The sequence below is a fragment of the Ahaetulla prasina genome, chromosome 2 (genome assembly GCF_028640845.1).
Source record: "Ahaetulla prasina isolate Xishuangbanna chromosome 2, ASM2864084v1, whole genome shotgun sequence".
NCBI lineage: Eukaryota > Metazoa > Chordata > Lepidosauria > Squamata > Colubridae > Ahaetulla > Ahaetulla prasina.
In genome coordinates this window covers 135,381,281-135,405,090 of record NC_080540.1, presented here as the reverse complement: position 1 = coordinate 135,405,090, position 23,810 = coordinate 135,381,281, and the positions used below count along the sequence as shown (strand labels likewise).

The following is a 23,810-nucleotide window of genomic DNA, read 5'->3' as shown; positions in this document are numbered from 1 at the left end:
ATTGACCTGCACATACCCAGATAAGCACAAGCAAAAAGGAAATGCAGCACACTGTTTCAAATTACAATTGCAGTATATAGTTTAAGAGTTCTGTTCAAAAACAGTTTGCTTTTAACAGTTTGCTTAGAGACATTCACACAGACTTTTAAACGTATCTTTTATAAAGCAGAGTTCATGGTACAAAAAAGTACAGTACAACATTGGTTGCATTTATATTTAAAGTTTTTAAATACAAAATTTCAAATGCAAAATTTTGTTTGATCTATTAATTTATTTGGCTGAACAAGAATTGTTCTTTTAAATTGGACAGTTAAAAAGAAACAAAAGAAATAATTTTACTTTACATGTCCCTTGTCTGTCTATCATTTGCACATTATTTTTTTATTATTTTATTTTGTTTTTGGCTCCCATTTTTGGGAAACTGAAGATCTTAGTTGTTGAATCAAATCTTACACAATTAGCCTAGAAAATTAACCCTAGTCTCTTGTTGTTACCAAATTAAACATACAAAATAACAACAATGCTAATACTATACAGTCTGTATGCTTCTTAACCTTAGTTTTGTCTGGTATTCCATTCTAACTCACAGATTCCCACTTCCACTAAATTTTTCCTTAGATTAGATGTTTTCCCACAATGAGACATGAGCCTCTAAAAGATGAATTATTATGACTGCATTTTTGCGTCCTGCAGAATTATCATATCTGTATACATATTGCAACCATTTCTGGATGTGATATAAGCTGAAATATGAAAATCCAAAATGGAACAAAGTTTTTACATATATCTTGAGAATTAGAAGGTTATGCATAAGAATATATGTATACTCACTTGTTCCCAACAAACCAGCCATCTGTGCCTTATAGTTTCTTATAAGGAATTGACCATTTGACAAAGGGATTTGGAGTGTTTCAGATACATGACCCTGTTTGGCTCCCCTATTAGAAAACTTTTATCTCCCACACGCCTCCCCCCCACCCCAATTTAACTGTTTTCCAAAATATAGCCTTGCTCTGAGTTGGCCGGATCTCTTGAAATGCAAACAATGCTCCCAGAGGGAAGCTTATTTGTTTTTTCAATCAGTCCTAGCGGATCCTTCATTACTGGGTGGAGTGAGTTGAAAGAGGAACATTATAAGGAGATGAAACACATTCAAATATTATGGGGAAACAAATTATCAGAACTCCATGTATCTCCCAAGACTTTGCTTTGATCCAATGCTTATGCAGACCTTTGGGGAAAACAACATTCTTTGCAGCCATTTCCAGTTCAAGCCCTTACTAATCCACCAGCGTTTTGTGCTTTACTAATAACCATCTTCCTCCTTTAAACATAACACTTGAAAATAATTAGCTGCTTATTTTTGAAAATGTGTGATGTTTTTACAACAGCTTCCCCAAATCTGGTGCCTTTCATTTACATTGGACCAACAGATTGGGACTAAGGATCCTTAAGTCCAACACATCTGGTGGGTGACAGGGGTTTAGGGAAGGCAAAAGAAAGCATTCGTGTTTGTATTGGCATGCTGTAAAATATAACTTGGAAGACTAAAGAAGCCCAAGAGATCCCTACCCCACCTGATTTTAATTTATTTTTAGATCATAAAGAAAAAAGGGGGACAGAGCAGCTGAGATGCTGAGTACCAGCCTCCACCCTCATTTGTACCACAGGAATGCCACAGAGTCCACATAAGCCTCACGTGTATTCTCGGGAAATAAACGTTGGAGGTAGAAGTATGTAGCTGTCTAGAAAAAAATGATAAAGGAAAACTGAGATAAGAGAAAGTAGGATGGGAAGCTGACATGTGAATGATGATGACAACAGTGGCAGCCATTTGGTAAATAGGTAAAACACCCACCAGGGCATTCCACAATCATGATTTCAGAAGAGCAAGCAAAATGTTTGCCTACACGAAGGAGGCCATAATGACCTGCTAAGGAGTTACTTTAATGAGAGGTGATTGGATAATAGACGTTTGATGCATTTTTTGTTTCATATTTCCCACATGCTGTTAGCTAATAGAAATACAGCATACAAAACCTTTATACACCTGGTCATGGTATGGTATGCAGGTACAAACATATGGAACTTATGATTTACAATCATTTTTTTAACATGGGGCCATGAGAGCCATCACAACTCATGGTTTCAATCCAACCGTGTAGGCAAAAGAACCTGTATAAGCAGATGACTTCAAACATTTTCTGAAGCTGCTGGTGGCCAGCAAAAAGCAAGCAATTGTTTCATGCATTAAACAATATAATGTGTTACCTGGAGACTGTGAAACTTGCACTCACCTGAAGATTTGGGAGATTTTCATATATTGTTTATAGAACAATGAAATAGGAGAGCATCCATCAAAAGAAACAACAAAGACAATAGTTTTAGGGTCCATAGAATGCATGTCCGCTGTAGTTGTTACGTTTATGTGTGTTGTACAGTTGATTTCTCTCCTCTGGAAGCTGAAAAATGACTAGGTCCAGTACAGATAGTCCTCAACGTACGACCACAATTAAGCCTAAAATTGTGCCTTAAACAATATCATGTGTTACTAAGTGAAACATTTGTTAGGTTAGTTTTACCCCATTTTACGACCTTTCTTGCCACCATTGTCAAGTGAATCACTGAAATTGTTAAGTTAGTAACATGGTTGTTAAGGGAATCTGGCTTCCCTGATGACTTTGCTTGTCAGAAGGTCGCGAAAGCTGACATTGCAACTGTCATAAATATGAACCGGTTGCCAAGAATCTGAATTTTGATCATATGACCATGGAGATGCTGCATCGATGTGAAAAAGTGTGAAAAACGGTCACTAAATGAACATTTTTTCCAGTGCCGTTGTAACTTTGAACGGTCACTAAATGAACTATTGTTAAGTCGAGGACTACCTGTACTGATGATCACTGGCCCAAATTAAGAATGACTCAAGCCCTTCACTAAATGGTCACAAAACTGTCTTTTCCTGATAGAAAACTTGATGTCCATTAGAAGAAGTGAGCTATTTCAGCAACAATGGTGAACACAAGACTCAGCAAACCAGAACACGGCATCTAGCCTTGAAGTGGGACTCAAACCAGTCATTTCAGCCTTTCTTTGTCCTACATCACCTCAGCCGTTATAGTTCTGCTCATTAGTATCCCTCATTGTTTCCTAGGTCTTCCCCCTCTCAATTTCTAAAAACTATCTTCCAAAATGGGTGCCCCAAAGAGCTGAGTTGTATGGTGTATTTGGAAACTGGATGAAGGCATAACAAAACCCGAGCTGGTTATATCTCAGGATATACTGTGCTGTTCCAATCCTTCAGCCAGCAGAAACGTCCTATAATTTGTCTCTGTAACGTCACACTCAGGGAGAAGGCTGGGGGCTCCAGATGGGGGAATGAATAGACTTCAAAAGAATGGAGAAAGAAAAAGAGTGGGTAATATTTTGGAATGGGTAACATCTGTGGAAACTGTGGCATTGTCAGGAAAAAAAAATGCAAACAGCAGAAGATGGGAAGCAGAGCTGTCTGAAAAGACTGTGCGTGTGAGAAATGCACAAAAAAGACGGCGAAGTTGAAAGGCAGTTAAAACATTAAAAAAAAAATCGACAGGAAAAGAGAAACAGTCTGGTTTGTGTATGTGTGTACTTGGTATAAAGCAGCTTCCACATGGAAAGGGGGCTGTAGAGCTTCTATGCCATCAAGCAGCCTCTGCAAATCAGAATGGGCACAGGAGGAGGCAAAAGGGTGACCTTTAAGAATGTAAATATCCAGCTATCCACCCACTAGCAACACCTCCCTCTTCTCCACAACTTGGAATCATTTACACTCATTACAATCCTGGCTCACCTGCCCCAATTCTTGGCATAGGGACATAAGGATGTGGAGTCCTTGCTGCCTTCCCAGGCATATGAGCAGCCAATCGTATTTCTTAGCCTGCGGGTTGAAAGTGGATCTGATCCATTCATGACCACCTTGAAATCCGATGCCAGGACTCCAAAATAAAAGGAAAAACAGGAATTTGCTTCCACTTCCCAGCCCTCCTCAGCGCCAAAAGTGGGGAAAGATTCAACACCACCATCATTATTGTCATCACTATCGTCATGATCATTGATCATTACATGGAAAGTGGGAAACTGCTGAAGATTCCCGCCTCTTCACACCATGCATGGGGTCTGCATTGACCCGGCACAGCACGAAACTTATAATTAAATTGACCTTCTGTGCAGCAGGGGACTAACATACTCTCTTAAGAGTGCGAAACCCATTTATAGCAAAAGCCTGTGTAACACCCAAAAAGCACTTTAAAAAGGCGTTACACAGTCAGATACCTCTGATTGAAGCCAGGAATTCAATCTTAATTCTTCCCTGCAAACCAAGTTAAAATGACCATGGTGGGCAGGGTCCAAGAACTGTATTAGAGGGAATATGCTTGCAACAGGAGGGAGGTAGTGGTTTGTGGAACCAGTGCTGTAGTGTTACGCTTTTTAATGCATCCCCATCGGATGCAGATAAACAGCAGCTCCTGAATGAAAAGGTCAGTTAACAAGACCTTCCAAAAGAAAGAAAAGGTATAGCTTTTTCAACTGTTATACTAAATAATAACAAGCTTTTTATTATTAGGTGGCATTAATACAATGTCCAGCTAGGAGACAGAAGGCGGCTTAGGTGCATTGCAGAGAACTCAAAGACCTAAAAGGTTAAATGAAAAAGAAGGCCTGAAGGACAGAAGTCAATGAGAAAAAAAATCATATACAGGGGATCCTCTGATAGTTCATTTGAGGGCAAAAAAATGCACAAAAATGACAGTACTGGTATCTCTCTTAGGGAGCTCAGCTGAGTCCGCTGGAGAAGGTTTGGAAATTAATACAAATGAATGATTAAGGTCAATATGGACATGAATTAGAGGTAGTACAGTTCTATAGCTGTGAGGGACGAGATTCCATCAGGAAAGATGAAGTTCAATGATGGGCAATGGAAACACCAGAAATCAGAGAGATAATGGCTGTGTATCCTAGTACCACAGAAAGACCTCCAAGTTATGGCAGGCCTATCAGGACAGCCATTAAGCTATAATCTGGGAAGATATGAATTTTTGATCACTGAAATTCAAGATAAAATAATAAGATCCAATCTCCAGTTTGAGATCCTCAAGTTGTGTTGGATTACGTCTTTCCAAAGTCTCAATCCTAACTAGACTGAAAACTGTAGCTGGACAATACCAGCATCTTGGAAGTTCTAATCCATCATGTTAGGAGAGCACCAGGTAAGGCTGATGTAGAAGAAAAGCCATGTTTATCAAAAGAAAGATCCTAGTTTAGAATATCTCATCAAGGACCAAGTTCTGTGGGTGCTTCCAGTGCAAGTGAGTGCTTCCCCGCAGCGAGCAGTGCTAGAAATTAGCAAAAAAAGGGGAGAAGCCAAAGCTGATAGGAACAAGCTGTCCATCTGCTAGTTGATTCAAGGGTCTGAGCTAGGCTTAACCAGATATCCACTGAAGGTGACGTAGGTGTCATATTCATCACTGAAGACAGCATTGTCACGTTCACCCTTGAAGAGCCGTATCCAGATTTCATCCTGGTCCTGTAGCTCTATCATGAGGCTCTGGCTCTGCATGATGCTTCGGTCACTAGCCTGTGCATATAAGATGGCTGCTTCCTTTGTGTTGTGCATGATGTGAAGGTAGGTCTCCTTCTGGTTCCAGGTGTGCACATTGAGACTGAAGAAATATATGCCCGGGACGTAGCAGTAGAATTTGCCCATAAACATATTGAAGTGGCTGTAGAGGTTCACAAACTCAGTGTCAAAGACAAGTATCTGGTAATAGTCATTGCTATGCAAGGGTTTCCGCCGAGCCACCGAAAAGGCAGCATAGTTGGTCTTGCAACTCTCTCCGGGTGATCCCATGTTGCCCTTTTGCCCTTTGAAGCCCATCTCACCCTTCTTGCCTGCTGCACCAGCTTTTCCCAACTTCCCTTGGAAGCCACGATCACCATGGTCCCCTTTCTCACCTGAGAAATAAAGATGTCATGACAGATCACAGTTTCCTTCAGCTGACTTGCCCTCATCCCCCAGGATGTGTGGGAGTTTTACTCGGCCTAATTGAGGATTAAGGCTACCAATGTCCAATCCGTCTGGAGGGTAGCAATTGGTGAAGGCATCTTTTAGGAACAATTGAAGAGAGACAACCACAAGGGTTTATGGAATCACCAAAGTAAGAGAAAAGGATCTCATAAAGTGCAATGGCTTTCTGGCTTCAAACCAGAAAGCAGAAAATGCCCTTAAAATGGAAAGTGTCCAAAATGCTTTGAGCAACAAATATTGATCTGAATCCTACTTTTTTCCTTGGCACTTTATAAGACTTCCTCTCTGCTATTTATATTTTATTTCTATTACTGTGGTGTAAAAAATGGCTGATTTCTTGGCTAAACATCTATTTATACATTTTAATACAACAGGGAGGTAAATAAAAGAATCCATGCATCCCACTTGTGGCAGAAAACCCTGAACAGAAATGGTGCCAGTCGGTTCACTGCTATTCCTTGCTGGCTTACCATTTAATCATACTCTATACCATCTCCATTCTTGTGGCAGGGAAAAACCACTACATAATATGATGTCCTTCCTGGCTTAGATTTCAGACAGATACATATGTGGTAAAATACTTTTTCCTGCATGGATGAAAGTATGTCTGAACTGCAATGCCTTCAAAGCGATGAGTATTTTTTTGTATATTAAATAGACTTACCACTGAATTTTATGCTAAATCAGTTTAAATATTAAATAGGGAGCAATGGTTTCTGTTTTATCCATTAGATAAAACGTGTAACATACTCATGTAATCTGAAAATAAATGTACAAAAAACATGAAAGTTTTCAGTTTTGAATCTAGAATGATCAAAAGACAGAGATTGCGGAAAAAAAGGGAGAACTCTACAGTAAATATACAGTACACTCATAGAGTAACTCAAATGGAGAACCTCTGGCTCATAGGCCAGATGCAGCCTGCAGAGTCTCCCCATATGATTTGGTTGGCCTCTCTCCACTGCTCCCCAGTCCTGCTAGGAGCACTTATATTTGGTTTCAACTGAATGCTTTTCCCAAATGAATCTGCAGTCAGCAGGAAAGAGTAATTGCAGTTGCCAAGGGGGTGGAATTGGGTTATGCATATATGAATGTTATAAACAAGGTGTGCATCCCCGTGTGAGAGAATGAGAGAGTCAGATTGGAAAATCTTCCATTAATTCAGTTTAAAGATTTTATCAAACTAACTTGCACTGTAAGGGGAAGGGCAGTACAGATTTATGTGGACAAAGGTATGGACATACGCATAGTTATTAACCCAGGCTTAACCCAGTCCTTAAATAAAATAGCTAACTTCCAGTCTTTCGTAGCCTAATTTCATAGGCTTGTTTTATTTTTTATAATTGTGGACACCTACTATATATATTTCTTTGAGACCCTGAAGGAGTAGCAGGATATAAATTGAAAAGTAAGTAGAGGAAATACAAATGAATGATATACTGATAGAAGAAAAACTGTGTGTAGGATGGGATGTAAATGAAAGGTTGGTGGGGCTATGAAAGAGTGTGTGGACAAAGGTTTCTGCCTATTGCCGAACCCAATGTTGGTTTCTGAGATTTAATTTTCCTTTGAAATCTCAGATTCAGCAGTCCTGGGGCCTTTTCTGATCATACAATCTCTCCACCCTTCAGATCAGGCCATGTCCTAAGGCAACCTCTGGTGTCCTAAGTCTGACTCAAGACTAATTGTTGGTTTCCCTTGGCCTCTGTTAAGGAAGGAACTTGGATGAAATTATCATAACAGTTCCTTCCAGCCAAAGAATTTACTTAACCCATACAACTTCCCCCTAACCTAACTCTCTAGATTTTGCAGAACCCAAAATTTTGTCCAAAGACAGCCTCTCCACATTGTGGTTAAACATGGGAGGGACGGGACTCCAAATGCCAACTCTCCATGGCTTCTGGAAGCCTATCTCATTTCCGCTCCAAACTGGCAGCTAAATGGTTTGGGTCAGATGGGCAGGGATTTCAAAGCCTGACCTGAGCTGCCGATGCCAAGTAATAAGTTGTGATTCTGTCCCTTATGAAACGATGGAACTTAGAAATGTTAGGGCATATCCTAGAGCTCTCTGAAATTTATGCACTTTGAAATCCCCTCATGAATTAAGAGATGAGGCAGCTGCAATATTGTTAGCTTATTCGCCCTCTGGCTGTGCATTATGCTCCCTCCCCATCTGCTTCCGTAGGCAGAATTGATGTAATAATCTAAGACAAAGTACAGGGAGGCCACCCTATGGATGGAATGGATTCTGAAAACCAGGTGAAAATGGATGGAGAAACCCTGGCTATCTTGCCCCCTGATGTGAAGGATTTACAAGTATAGAACTGATTTTAACATGAGGATTTTATGTCTTCTCTCCTCTGTTCCAAAGTTGATCAAACAGCTGTGTTCATTACCTCAGACTATAATGCTGCTGCTGAGTTAAATATCTTAAAGGGGATTCAGCAAATTAATGGGGATGCGGCTTTTCCATGCCTACTAGTCATGATAGTTCTATTGCCTCGCTGATCAGTGCGGCTTCTCAATCTAGTAAAACCAACTGGTGGAGAACAGAAGTGACAAAATCTCATTTGTGTATGAACCAAAAATATTGGATAGGAACAAAGTCCCAGCTCAATATGCCTTAGTTAGATCCAATACAGCTATATTTATGTTCTCATTTTTCTGAGCTGCTGTTTTAACTTCTCATAATGCTCCAGGGCAATGTTATGCTGGGGACATTGTAGGAAATGTAAATGATGTTCCCTCAGGCTGCCCCAACCAACTCACTATACAGCCTTGGGGCAAATCTATAAAACTGCCTTATACCAGGGTGAGGAGAGCCTACTAACTACTTCCAGAGGGCATGTCCACATGCCCCTCCTGTATCTCACTGTTCACAGAAGGCAACTCAAATATGCTTTTCAGTGCTTTGTTCTGTGTTTTTCTCTTATTTTATCCCCAGTTGCTGTGTGTAAGGAAATAAAGGAAACACTGATGCACATGGGAGAGGCAGTCTGAAATTAGGTCTCCTGTACTGACAGACTGGAGACTCCAGTTGATTCTGCTGGCTTCCTGTCCATAATGATTTCTTCTACCCCTCAATCCTCTTTCGGCTACATGGGACACCAGAACCCCAACTACTATAACCTCTTTTTTTAGCCACCAGTAGATTGGTTGATCTAGTCGCAGGGGACTAGACTGGCGGCCCATAGGCGGGATACGTCACACGCAGGCTCTGCATATAGAAAAAACATTGTGAAATGTCACATGACGGCAACGTGATGTGGCAAGTCTGACACCTGTGATCTAGTGAGTGTGAAACCTTAACTAATCACTGGCTTAAAAGAGATTACTCAAAGTATTATTGAAAGTGTTTATGGAGATTCTCAGTCATCCAGTTGATTGTTGTCCCAAAGGTGCTTTTTCAAAAGACAATGCAGTTGCCTCTTGAAAAAGCACATTTGGGATCTTATTGAAAGGACTCATTTTTTGTACTTCCCTAGCTTGGATGGTAGGGAATTGCTTAAGCACTTGCTCCTAATTTCCTTTCCTAGTATAATTTTCTTAGAGTAATTTATAGCTTTCACATCAATCCCCATAGCTAATCCCCTTTCTCAAACTCCAATTCTTCAACAGCATTTATCCAACTGCATTTTCATTGTTCAATCCTGAATGGCCACTACCTCGCAACCAAGAGACAAAAACTCTCTGCTGCTATCTAGTGGTTGATACGTCAGTCAACTAGTTAACCTGTACTTTCAAGTAATTTTTAAAAATCAGTCAATAACATCACAGGAAAGAAATAGGGAGGGATGTATGGAGTAATCAGAGTGTTATGTGTATCCATTGGAGGAGGCTTTTCATATGATGGATGATGTTGGGCAAGCTTGGCTGTCAACTAGGAAAACAGCCTATCACAGTCCTTAAGAGTTGCCCATTAAAGCTTTATAGATAGCAGCCCCATAGGGGCATGTATAGGGGCAGCAAGTTTTAGCACAGCATGATTTCCTGCTGGCGCAGGGACAGGAGTACAACAAAACAATTGTGTGGATGTGACCTTGGCATTGGAGAAAAGTTTAGTCACAGGACATTGCCAATTTTAAGCCTTGGAATGACTAATAGTAGGAACAATAAATGTTTTTCCGGGATGACAAAACAAAAAATAAAAAGACCCAGATCAGGAATCTTAGGAGGGCAAGCAGAACATCTCCAGTCCAACAGATCATGGATAAATGTGCATGATGCTCTAATATCCATGATAACTTTCATGTTGTCCACAGAGGTATGTTTGTGGTGCATATTGCTCATGGATAAATGGATGGCCGACCTTTCCCTAAATCTCACATTTTGAATGCAAAGCAGCACAACTGGCCCGGTGCCTCTTACCTTTCAGGATGGTCATGTTGATCTGAGGCATGGGGTAATACATGGGATGTGCTGCAGGAGGATCACAGCAGCGAACACACTCCGACCTTCCTGGCTGCTTGCTGTGTCTCTGATAGCCATATTCAGTTCTGGGAGGCAGAAACAGCACAGACAGAATGGTCAAAGGGCCAGAACTGGGAAAGGAGACTCAGACCTTGAGTTTTACTTTTATAAGCCCATCCTATTCCCCGACAGCACTGTTTCACAAAATATGAAAAGTTAAATGTAGTTGACAGCAGGGGTGAAATGCTCTTGGTTCGGACCAGACCGCGCAATCCAGTAGCAATCTTGGCTGGTGGTTCGGAGAACCAGTAGCAATCACCGTGCGAGGCTCTGCCCACCCGCCTGGCTGTCGTTACTTCCTGGTTAAAACCAGGAATGTGTTTTGTACCGTCTGTGCATGCGCAGAAACATTTTGCGCATGCGCAGGTGTGTGCGTGCATGGGACGCGTGCGCGCACTTCCGAACCAGTAAGGAAGGTAATTAGATTTCACCCTTGGTTGACAGGAATTATTGAGATCCCTGCCTGGGCAGCTTATGGGCAGCAAACAATCAGCAAATCCAATCCCAAGAAACCAGGGCCTAGTATAGTTGCCTTCCCCAATCCTGCAACCTTGAACCCAGACTTTGAAACCAAGGTACGATAATTAAATGTGCAAGTAGGTCACCGCTTCCAACTTAAGCACCAGAGAGCAAAATAGCAGAGGAATGCCATATTATAGGAAAGAATACTTTGGGAGTAGACATGTGTATGGATTATAATGGATTATAATTCAATCCAAGCTTTGGCAAGTGTCCTTTGACAGACCCTAAGAACTGTTGAGGAAAAATTTTAGTCTGCATTTATTCAAATATTAGAACATATATGGAATCAGTGGTTGTTGCAATGGTTGAGGTACTTGTACTTCCAAACACTGATACCTAGTTAACCTTGGAATCTTGACTTTTTATGAAATTATAAATGCTTATAAATCCTGGTTGTTTAGAAATTATAAATGCTATAAATCCTGGTTGTTGAACCAGGAATGTGTGACTACAGCTTTCGAACTGTCATTTGAACACTGGGATAGTTTTTTATTACTCCAATTCAAGAGAAGGCCAGCTTTCAATTGACTTGATCAGTTTACAGTGCGATTCAAAAATCATATTTTATTCTTTTTCCATTATAGTTACTATGATTCCAGTCCCAAGCAGTTAATTTGTTATGACTGAGAAAAATAAATATGTGTATCCTGTATACAAACTCTCCAGCTACTTCCAGAATGATCTGTATGAGGATGCTATAGGATTGTCTAATAGAAACAAGGCTGCATGTTCTTTTAATTGAACAAGAGAGCCATTTTGGTGTAATGGTTAAAGTACTGGATAGAACCCTGGAGATGGGAGATCAAGTCCTCACTTAGGCATGGAAACTGGATGGGTGACTCTGGGCCAGTTGCTCCCTCTCTCAGCCCAACCCACCAAACAGGGTTATTGTTGGGAAAATAGGAGGTGGGAACATTATGTTGGCTGTCTTGAGTTGTACAAAATAAAGGCAGAATAAAATGATAATAAAGAAAAGACTGTCAAAATGGGCCTTGTTATACCTGTATTTAATACATTTAAGCAATAATAAAAACTAGCTGGATAGATATTTAATCATGAAAAACAAAAATAAAAAAACCCCTTGCAACCTTCCCATCATTTTCCTCTTAATTTTTTTCTTATAAAAGCAGCAACACAAGCTATTAAGGATAAGAAAAACTGAACAAGTGGACAAAAAGAAAAACAAGGGAGAATTGTAAATTAAAGCCATCAACATATTGCCTCCTTCCAATAAATCTGTGATCTATAGTAATGGCGCCACAGAAGTTCACTTTTTTTCACTAGCGATCTTTAGGGAAACTTAGGCCTCACTATAGAAATACAAAAGGTTGCTAGAATGACTATCCATTTTCCCAATTCTCTGTTCTATACATTTTGCTGTAATACCAGGATCTGGCATTAGAAATCAATGGCCTGGGATAAGACACAGCCAGTGACACGAACCAATGTGTACCAGGTTTGCCAGGTTTTTCAGTTGTTGTGGTAAACAAGTGAAGAAAAGCTCTAAATACATCTACAGCAGAGGTGGGTTTCAGCAGGTTCTGACCAGTTCTGGAGAACTGGTAGCGGAAATTTTGAGTAGTTCGGAGAAACAGTAGTAAAAATTCTGACTGGCCCCACCCCCATCTATTCTCTGCCTCCCAAGTCCCAGCTGATCGGGAGGAAATGGGGATTTTACAGTATCCTTCCCCTGCCATGCCCACCAAGCCACACCCACAGAACCGGTAGTAAAAAAATTTGAAACCCGCCACTGATCTACAGTATATTGTATGAACTAGCTGAGGAGATCTCTGAAACATTATTTTTTTGTCAGATGAATATTCCACCTTTCTTCTAAGACCTTTTTTAATTTTTCCCCACAACCACCCTGTGAAGTAGAAAAAGATTAAGCTGTTCCAGAGTCATCCAGTGAGATTCCTTGCTGAAGACAGACTTGAATTTGGGCCTTCCCATAGTCCAAAACCTTCACCCCTAGAATCCTTCACATTGCACAAGCTTGCAAAGCAGATATTTGGTGAAAACTGATGAAACACTGACAGGGGTGATTTAGGAATGGGGAAGGGAGAATAGTCAGGTGATTAGCACGGCTGGGTTCCCTACTCATCCCAGGAGATCTTATGAAGATGTGCATTGCCATAGAACAGACACGTTATAGCTATAATATATATTATAACAATCAAACAAAATTTTCTAGCTGTCAGTTCCTGCCCTAAGATTCATTAAAAATGAAATAGAATTAGACATTTTATGGAGGTGGGAGTGAAAACAGATCATTGATTGGCCAGACTGAAAAGACCCAGAGCAAGCTAAATCCTTGGACATGAAGAAAAATTGCCAGCTACTGTGGAAGAGAAAGCTGCTGCACCCAATGACTGTAGGGGACTACAAAATCTGAATTTAACTCTGTAACCATGAGGGCTGGTGCTACCCATCTAATTATACATCTGTTGGAGAAAAAGTCATGCCCTCCAGGTACTTCAATTTAAAAGATGCCATACCCTTTTTTCTCATAACTTTTAGCAGATGACTGCTGGGTTGTGCTCCTTCAGGGAACAACCTTTTGCCTAAAGCACGAATAAGGGATCAAGTTGCCAAGAAACTGGGCTAAATGTTTTTTTTCAAGGAACTAAGTAGGACCTCCTCCCAGTTCCTGTATTAGCACTATAACTTGAGGGGGAAGGCGCAGTTTGGCAAAATATTTCTCGGTATTTCCCCCCTTGTGATCCAGCATCCGAATTCCATTATTACAAACCATTATTCCAACCCATTTGCCTGAAAAATAAACCAGCAGATGATGGTAGCCAGAAAGACAGGGAAGAGGAGGGAAGGGTTCCAATATGAAATATACTGAGGGCTCAGGGGTCAGTATTTTCAATCTCCTGGGTACTACAGCATGATGTATAACAAACTTATTGATAGAGTTGCCACCCAAATATTGATGAGTTAATTCTACTTTATTATAAATCTACATTAATAGAATCTTGGAAGTTTGAAGGTAAACTTCTTGCAATTATTTTGGACTGCCTAATCAGTTAGGGTGGGTCCTTGCTAAATTTCTTTCTCTGACCCTTAAGCCACTGGGGACTTCCTCTTCCTCTTGAGGGCTCCTTGGTGCTCTCTGAGGTTGCTTGTTTTCTTGCAGACATTTCATTACCCTGACTAGGTAACATCATCAGTGCTCCTGTTTCTTTTGATTGATTGTTTTTCAGGCAGCATCTCTTCCATAATTCCCCAAGATCACCCATTCCTTGGATGGGTGACCTTTGGGAACAAGGGGAAGAGTAGACCACACAATGGATATAATAGACCACAGGAGATCACAGGAAGAAGGCTTAGAATGCCTAAATAAATCTAGTGTGCATCTATATACTACTAAAATTTATATGGCTGTCTGTTGGCTAAAATGGTGCATCAGAGGGCAACATTTTTTGAATCAACATATTTCAAAGGCATCCAAAATTCAGGAACCATTACTCCTGTGAGATTGAAATTTAGCAAAGTTGTGGCCATTTCAGCACCACTGTGCCTTCCAACTACACTTCCCAGAAACCTTAGTTTGTGTGACACAAGGGAAGATGGAAGGAGTGTATTCCGGCCTCTTTCCTGCCTCCCTGTAGTCCCTGCACCCAATTGGTTGGCAACAAGGTCCAACAGGTGAGTGGCAATTGTCTGGTTTGGAACAAAGACTACAGTTCGAAATCTCTTAACAGCGGGTGGGTGGTGAGGGAAGGCCAGGAAATGACTTGGGTGCTTGCTAGAGAGCAGGACTGACTGGGCAGTATTGGAAGTTGATGGATGAGCCCTCTTCCTCCCTGCAAGGAGGGGACCCTTGGAGACACACTGGAATGGGAGAGCATAGGTGGTTTTCCTTGTGTTCCACTGCTCCCTTTGTTCCTCCTTCCCTCCAACAAAGTGGTAAGGCAGTTCCACAGGTCAGCCAAGGAAGAGTGTTTCCCAATGCTGTCACATGCAAAATCAATGGGGAAGCAGGCAGGACTTTGGAAGTTCCTCTCACTACCACTGCTTTTCCCCCCACCCATGATCATTCCTGTTTGTTTAGGTAAGGGAATATATCTGAAAGGATGACCCAGTGGGTTACAGGTTGTCTAGTTATTTCTATTCCTTTCTGTTCAGAGACGAAAAGAAGAAGCTAAAGAAATTCAGCAGGAGACCGTTTTCCCTCACTGGACATTTCTCAAAGAACATAGAAGCACTCAACCTTCCTATACCGTTTTGTAGGAATGATCAAGCCAGATTAAGACTGGATGGAGGCTGGACAATGAAGGAGTTTATGATGGGTGACTGGGTGGGTGGGTGGATGGGTGGTGGGTGCTAGCATAAACAAACATGGCCCTTTCCAGTACAGAGATGCCTAGAGAATGTTCACTCTGATTAAACAGGATCCTTAATTGTGTGCCTATGATTCAACCATTAAGGTTTTTTGCAGTCATTTGCACCTCCTCCAGAGCCATTTGTACCCAGCAGCCTCTGGCTTAATTTAAAGTGGGACAGAGTGAGTTAATTGTGCATAAACTGCACACTGAAGATTCACATTAATGAAGTTAATTGGGCATTGAAGTACAACCATGAAGTGTTTTCTTCAACTGTCAGCAGTTCTGGTTAAGTTTCACAGTTCTGAACAGCTGCCCATATATGTGGTCTGTTTAAACACGGTCCCTTGAGATCAGCTTCCACTACTCAAGAGAACAGGTCCTGTGTGTGTGTTTGTGAGTGTGTGTGTTATTTATGGCATATTGGTTTTATTGTAATGACTCACCTAGAAGTCTGATCCCAGAGTGGTGGCCGTGTGGGTGTTCCGGGCCTCTCTTCCGCCTCTCTCTCAGTTCCGGAATTCTGAAATAGCAGGCAGATAAGCCAAAAAGTACTGTGTATCAGTGGTCCCTTCATGGCGTTGTGTCCTGTTGGAGAAAACAGGCCAATAAAACTGCTGGAGATGCTCAAGAGGCAGGAAATTAACCTGCTTGCTCACCATTCATTTCTGCCGATTCTCTGCCGATGCATAGGAAATAGAGCCTCCCTTCCACTGCAATATTCAATCAAAAGCACTAAACATATCAGTTGTGAGGGTTTGTTTGTACTGTCGCACTCAAAGGACAAGGTGATACTCTGGTTAGTGTACTGTCCCAAATTGTATGATCATCACAGAGGCGATTGGTGGAATTCTCTGGGCTTGTGATGCATGGGGATTTAAATCTGCCCTCTTCAAAGGAAGCGCCAGAGATAGTCTAGTACAGGGACGTCAAACTCAAGGCCACTTGGTGCTTAGATTTAGCCTGTAGGGTCGCCCTGGAGACAGCAAAGGACCAGCCCACAGTGCCTCTGCCAACAAAAATGGAGCTCAGGTTGCTCTCCCAAGCTCCATTTTTGCTGGCAGAGGGTTTCAGGAGACCATCATAGCCAAAAACAGAGCTTGGGAGCCCATTTTCACTGGCAGAGCGTTCGGGCCACCACAGGCACCCCCAACACGAGTAACATCGAGCTGGCCATGCCTCCCTGGCCCCCCTGAGGTCTAACACAATCTTGATGTGGCCCTCAAATGAAATTGAGTTTGACACCCCTGGTCTAATAATTCATGGCCACCATAAGAATTTCCCAGATAAAGGAGAAGGAGGACCTATATGATCGCTCTGGGTGTCTACTAGAAGCATTCAGTTTCCAGAAGGTGGTTAGGGAGTTTCCTGAGATTCTGGGTGGTAGTTCCTGCTGAGGCTTTAGTGGCTGGAATGTGGCAGGTAAAAACCTTGGACAGGATTTTATCTATGCCAGTGGTGGGATTTAAATAATTTAACAACCAGTTCTCTGCCCTAATGACCAGCTGAGTAGGCGTGGCTTGATGGTCATGTCACCATGTGGGCGTGGCCAACTCAACATCACTCATGTTGATGGGCGCTTTGTCTTAGCTGTTACAATGTAATAAGAGTTAACCAGAGAGGCAATTTCTGTAAGCAGGACAATAAAGATTAGGCTAGAAACAACACCAGAATGTTTCCTTCCTGCCTTCCTTACAGGATTAGCCCTGTAAAGTGGAAAAAAACAAAATAAGATTTCTTCCAACACCCGGTTCTCTGAACTGCTTAGAAAATTAACAACCGGTTCTCCTGAATAGGTGCGAACTGGCTGAATCCCACCACTGAGTCTCTCCCAGTTTGTCAGGAAATAATTCCTTTCTTTACTGAAGAGCTCTAGGAGATGAACTGGCTTAGAAGAAGCCTACAGCATTACTGCAGAAGACTGAGTGAATCTGAACAAACATGGATAGCAACCTACATTCAAGTCTACACTGTAATAGTAAAAGCATCAAGGCATAATTATTTCTTTGCTCGTGTTATCATGCAGCAGTCACTTTCAAAATAACATGGACTCTACTCTTCTAGAGAAAAATTAGTGGAAGATCATCTGCAAAAACACTGTGAATTTTTTTTTAGATTTCTGCTGGACAAATCCAGTTTGAGGGCTTAAACGCCAGCTGGACAACTCCTCCCGAATTGAGACTGTCTTGTGAGGTTCTCTGGAATGAATTTAAATCTACTGGTCTAGAGGAAGCAGACAAGATTCTCTGTGGTATTAACTCTGCCATTTAGAGTCGGGATCCCTATTCTTCCTAGTTGTGAATGCTTCTAAAAAGGTAGCAGGAGGCTGGGTCAATGTGCTGGTGAAAGCAAAATTTTGGAAGCTTGAAAGAGCTGGTGATAGAACTTCTTTTCAAGAAATCATCACCTGATTAAGTCATACTACATTACAATCATTGAATCTCCAACCTTCCTTTCATGGATAAAGTTGTTGAGAAGGGCAGGAGGAAAAATAAGCTGAGGGTCATTATGGTTAAAATATGACTGGGGTGGGAGAGAGGGATGGTTCAATTCACTTCCTCATCATCCATTCTTTTCTTCCTGCAAATTGCTTTTCCTCTATCTCTTTTCTGTGGAAAAATGGAAGCTGGACATTCCAGACACATGCTTCCTAAATAACTTTCCTACAAAATGAGAAAAAAAAGACTGCAGAGAAGATTGAGATGGGTACGTCTCTCCCACACATTATTCTGCTCTAAAAATCTGATAGAAAAACTGCATCTGGGACATTTCAATGCAATAATGAACTTCACTCCCTCTTAATTGCTTTTCATCTGAGACTTTCAAGGCAAAATACATAGTGATGTACATAGCAGTTACAAATGTGAAGAGACTGACAGCTTGCCCATCCTTAGTCTGTAATAAACCAAGAGAAAATAGTTCCAACAAAATTGACCATATTTCCTAAAATCTGTGATCAAAAGGCCCCAAGAAATACAGAATAACAGAGTTGGAAGGGATCCAACTCTCTGTTCAGGCAGGAAATCCTATACCATTTTAGACAAATGGTTGTCCAATCTCTTCTTAAAAATCTCCAATGATGGAGCATTCACAACTTCTGGATGCAAGTTGTTCCACTGATTGTTCTCTCTGACAAGAAATTCCTCCTTAGTTCTAGGTTGGATTTCTCCTTGGTAAGTTTCATTGCTTCTTGTCCTGCTTTCAGATGCTTTGGAGAATAGGTTGACCCCCATCTTCTTTGTGACAGCCAACACAAAACTACTATTATGTCACTCTTAGTCCTTATTTTTATTAAACTAGACATATCCAATTCCTGCAACCATTCTTTATATGTTTTAGCCTCCAGTCCCCTAATCATCTTTGTTGCTTTTCTTTACACTCTTTCTAGAGTCTCAGCATCTTCTTTATACAACACAAGAGTCTCATGGAAATAGTGATATTTCTTATGGAAAAGAATGAGATGGCATGTTGTCAAAGGAACACAACTGTAGTCCACTGCAAGCAGAAGTCACACTGTTACAGGCCACATTTAGGAAGCACACATGCAAGCTCAGGCATACTTCAGTCATCAAGTATATGAATGTGTCAATACTCTCGTATTGATTAAGGAACATACCATTAACAGTATAATGCTTCCTATTGTATTTCACCGTGAACGTCAAAGAAGCAAAGAGTAGGTTCCCAGGAAGTTAGTTCTCATGTGTTTCAACAGGGAGGCTGGATCTGATGCCCTAAGACCAGCATATATTAATTGGTGCAAACTGAAAAACATCTGCATATAGACTTACAAGTTTCCATATAAGGTAGCATACTACACAGAGTGGGGAGCCTGTTTCTTAGTAACTTCTCCAAATTTCTTTTTCTTTGGACTTAACTCCAGTATTATGAGATGTGCTATAGAAATCTTTTTGCATGAAAAATGTTAAATGGCAATGGTTATGACTGAGAAAGAGCTCTTGTCTAACCACCTTTCATAATTAATGAGATTATATTCAACTTTCATGGTACTTTCCCAAAGCCACTTGTCCCAAAGCCTTGGAATGGCGAAAGCAAGAAATTTGAATAGATATACTGTTTCTATCCCTCATTCTTCCCTCAAAGTCTCCCCCGAAGCATATGCAAGCAGTATTGCAGAAAATGGAACATCTAATTGATCCTGGAGAAAGAGAAAACCATCCCCATAAATAGATGCTTGTCAATAGCTGCTGTACTAAAAAGTTCTGTATACATGCAGAGAGAGACAGGACGGGACGGGACGGGACAGCACAGAACAGGCCCGACCAATGTTGACTGGTATGGAGAGATGTCCAGAAGTACATACAAAGATGTGTTCTCAGACTGTATTTGTTTTTTCCGGTTTCACTCTGGCAACTTGCCATCTCCCAAGGGTCTGCTATAGCAGCCAGTAGTGCCTGGGAATATAAAGTCATCATGGCCTGGAAGAAAAATCTTCTTAGCCTTAGAAACTCTTTAACACTCTGGCAAACACAGAAAGGACATTTGGGGTGAAGGAGCTAGGTTTCAGGAATTGTGTTGATAGGCATCAAACTCAAAGGGACAATGATTGTATCCCTTCCCCATGCCACGGCAATGATGCATCCATGACTGCCCCAGCTGGTTCTCAGATGACAATTCCTCAAAAGCAGAATTTGTATAAGACTAGAGGATGAGGAGTCTTGTCTGCTGCAAATGTGAACCTTGACTCACTCTGTACATCTATCTTAGAATGAGATCTCTGCCCAACAAAGTTATATAGTAGAATGGAGAGAGAGAAAAGCAACTTATCTGTTATTGTAATAGAAGGCAGGCACTCCAGGCAGATCCAGGGGAATTTCCATCCTCTGGAACATTTAAAGCATCACTGCCCAAGCTCTGCAGCACATTCTGGAAAAAGGATTCTCAAACAAGACTCCAGGAAGACTTGGTCATTCATATCCCCCTGCCCCCCTCCCCACATTCAGATCAATGTCTGTCCCTTTGCTTGCATGGTTTCAAACAGCTTTAAGTACCTACCCTTGGTACGGCCCAACTTGCTGGTACCTACCTTGGGGACAGGATGATAGGCTGCCACAGCCACTGCTTGTGTTTGTCTTTGGAAGTCTACAGCATCCCCCTCCACGTAAATACTTCCCCTCCCTGTGAGAAGGCAGAGAGGAGAGCCCAGCAGTTCCGCCTATAGTCTTCAGATCTCAGGCGCCAAGCAGAAAGACGCTTTCTGGAAAACAGAGAGAGAGAGAGAAAGGGAAAGAAAGGGGCAGACACTGCACGCCGCCAGCCCTCCTCCCTCAGTTGTGAGCACAGCTGCCATTAACCATATGTATGCCCAGCACCCACAGCTGAGAGAAAAAAGACAGGTTTCCTCTGCCAGAAAGTATCTCCAGATGTTAGGGATCCAGAGCCAAGAAATGAAACATGGAAAGAAAGGAAAGATAGTGTCACTGTTTACAACAGTGGGGAAAAGGCACTTCTTAGTGCCGTCTCTCTATATTATTACATAATCATTACTTTTTCCCTAGTTTTTCAAATGTTTCTGGCTTATTTGCTGCAAGCAGCAGCATGTAAGTGGAGATAAGCAATATGCATTTCTACCAAGCAGATCCCTAGCAAGATCTATGTATGCTTCAAGCTACCAGCTTACAACTCTTTCTCCCTTCTCTCCTTTTGGTCCCAAATTTGCTTCTTTTACATACTGAATATAAATGCGAGTCAGTGACCGATAAACATCCGCTGAATAATAAACTTGTACATCACAATGAGGTTGGAAACTTAGCTTTTATCTGTCTCTATGTGAGTTTTGCTTCTTCTGACTAGTTAACTTTATACAGTCTATGCTTTCTTAGTCTCAGGGACTATAAAAATTACCCCAAAGCTAATACTTATAGGTAATTTAGTTGAAAGACTTTGTACAAAAGGAAAAAGAAACATTAAAGTACAGAGACATAATAGGAAATAGAGTCATCACATCAGTTCTGCTAAGATACCAGCCAGCTCCTCCTATCCTTGACTTGCTCTCATTCCAGCTGGTCATAATTGAGACTCCTGTATGGTTTTATGAACAGTTGGCCTGGGCTTGGTTGTTTTGTTTTCCCTCCCCAACCTTTTTTTCTTTTGGTGTCAGGACTTTTATGTTATAAGCCTCAAGGAACACTTTATTTTATAAATCATATGCAAGGAACTCTGGGAGGCTTTTCTGCAGACATGAAGTCTGCAGGGGGAATATGAGAAGTAAGTCAGAAAATGTACTGGGAACTAAAATTAGGATAATATAGGAAAATACTAGAAAAACAGAATTGTCAGAATCTGGTGGGAGGCTCCCATTTGTTGTCCTCAGTCTGCCAGGGAAAACATAGAAAGCAAGGAATCTTCTGCCAGCAGGCAGCCTCAACTAATCCAGTCTGAGAGAAAGAAAGGAAGCAAACAACCTGTTAATTGTTTCCTTTTGGTCTTATACACCAATATACCAAGAAAGAGGAAATGAAGCTAGGAGTACATTAAGCCAGCATCTTCTTCACCCAGTTCTCATTTCCTCATCTTGTTCTCATTCCAAGGGCTCAGCTCCTGCTGAATAAAAATACTTTTAGGCATAGTTTCTCTAAGCCTGGTTATTTCCTTCCACCTCCAAAATAGGAGCATTTAAATAATGCTTTATACTACCTCTGAGCCACTTAGTCCAGCATTGCCTATTCAGGTTAATGATGGTTTTAGCTGGTGACAGGATTTTCCCCTTGTCACTTTATCTACTACCAGACTTCTTCTAAGGCAGTGTTTCTTAAAGAGTGGTCCTAGGAGCTCTGGGGATCCCCCAAGGTCCTCTCAAGCATCTACAAAATCAAATTATTTGCCAGCCTAAGTTGAAAAATAATACAATATTAAAGTCCAATCAAATAACTGTGAAGTGTAGTAGCAGTGAATGCATTAATTTTAAGTTTCAGTAAGGTAAATATTGATGAATATGTCAAAACTTCCATAATTTTTAAAAGTGGGAGCAAGTCCTGAGAGAAAAAAGTTTTTAAAAATACTGCTCTAGAAAATGTGCCCCGTGATTATTTCCCACATCTCACTATTTTTGTTATATCGATCACTTTTTACAGAGCAGAAATGCCTTTTCTATTTATTAATCTCTGAAGAGCTAGGCAAGGAAGACTTGCTAAAGTCCTATTGATGCGTCTATTTTTTTCCATTGTTCCTTTACCAGCTAAGAAATGCATTGCAGCATTCATTATACTCAGATAAATACCAACGTTATCAATAATCCACATTTCTATTTTCAGTAATAGTCCAATCCCCTCACTTGACTGTTAGGAAAAGACTGGCATCAATGGACAATAGAAAAGGCAGAACTGCTTATATCACTACTATTCTCTATATTATCATTATTTTACTAGCCTCACCACTGTCCATGGAAAATAAATACATATGGAGGGGGAGGAGGAATCTTACCAAAATCATATTTGCTAAATACAAACCTAATTAAGTCAGTTCAAAGCTAGTTAACAGCAACACAACAATCTGGAGAAAAACTTTTCCAAATCCAGGAACTTGTGGTTTTTGAACTGAGATTCTCTGCTCCACTTTCTTAATCAGTTTATTTATCTTAAGCATCTATTCTAGGAAACCCCCATCCCCACCCCCAGAATATGGACCTTTGTACTTTGTACAAAGTACTTTGTACTTTGAACACATATTCTCTTGTGACATTAGAAAGTTTAGTTCATTTGATAAAACTCATTGGGCAGAGATTCAGATCAGATAAAATGTGTTTTTGTATACAGCATACACTCCAGTTAGGTTATAGATTCACTATCACCAGATGTGGTTGTGATTACAAATTCATGTTAAGCAGAGCCATTAAGTAGTACTAATGATGGTTAAATGGACTTCCAAGATCAGAAGTGGTATGCACTTAGTACCAGTTCCTTGAATACATAAAAGGCAGCACTGGCTATAATAATTTTTTTCAGGGTTTTTCATCTATAGTCTAGTCTGGTCAACCAATTCATAAAGTTGTAAGATTTTCCTCACTTAGATTACTCATCTGTATTAATGAGTATGGTGACCTGGGGGGCAGGAGGAATGTTGCCACAATGTCTAATGAGCAACAAAGTTTGCAGATTTTTCAAAGGGTCTTCCCATACTTGCCAATTGGCAAGTTGCTCATCTGCATTTATCTTTGTCTTAACTAGGATAACAAATTGTTATACTCTTAATTCTTTTGGCTTTTTTTCCTCTGTGGCACCTACAAGTTTGACAAAACCTCTTAGGCCACTCACTCACTCCCGGTCCACTATTTTCCAGGGCTGTTGTGGGAAAAATAGGAGGAGGAAGGAATATTAACGTATGTTCGCTGCCTTGAATTATTTATAAAGATAACAAAGATGGTGTTAAAAATGCTTCTATTGCGCTCCCTCAGTACCCACTTTTTA

The 23,810-nt window shown here is 40.9% G+C and overlaps 1 protein-coding gene across 3 annotated transcripts; it reads right to left on the bottom strand.

Annotated features, from left to right (window-relative positions):
- Window positions 1-273: 273 nt before the first annotated feature.
- Window positions 274-20,992, bottom strand: C1QTNF1 (C1q and TNF related 1). 3 transcript variants are annotated; one of them, XR_009153239.1, is made up of 5 exons: window positions 20,432-20,984; window positions 15,834-15,975; window positions 10,433-10,560; window positions 2,298-5,991; window positions 274-1,745 (listed from the first exon to the last, which is right to left on the bottom strand). XR_009153239.1 is itself a non-coding variant. In XM_058167192.1 (5 exons), the coding sequence occupies exons 3-5, from the start codon at window positions 15,962-15,964 to the stop codon at window positions 5,441-5,443; spliced, it is 810 nt and encodes a 269-aa protein (XP_058023175.1). In that variant the 5' UTR covers window positions 15,965-15,975; window positions 19,004-19,118; window positions 20,432-20,992; the 3' UTR covers window positions 274-5,440. The 3 variants fall into 3 exon arrangements, 2 of the variants coding, with proteins under 2 accessions (XP_058023175.1, XP_058023174.1); XM_058167192.1 differs by adding an exon at window positions 19,004-19,118 and having other exon boundaries at window positions 274-5,991; window positions 20,432-20,992; XM_058167191.1 differs by having other exon boundaries at window positions 274-5,991.
- Window positions 20,993-23,810: the final 2,818 nt, after the last annotated feature.

Excerpts from the sequence above, each read along its gene's own strand:
- C1QTNF1 (XM_058167192.1), bottom strand. The coding sequence starts at position 15,964 with ATGAAGGGACCACTGATACACAGTACTTTTTGGCTTATCTGCCTGCTA. Across the intron at positions 10,561-15,833 it reads CTCTGGGATCAGACTTCTAG|AACTGAATATGGCTATCAGA; the intron begins GTGAGTCATTAC and ends TCTGCCTCCCAG. Across the intron at positions 5,992-10,432 it reads CAACATGACCATCCTGAAAG|GTGAGAAAGGGGACCATGGT; the intron begins GTAAGAGGCACC and ends TTTATTTCTCAG.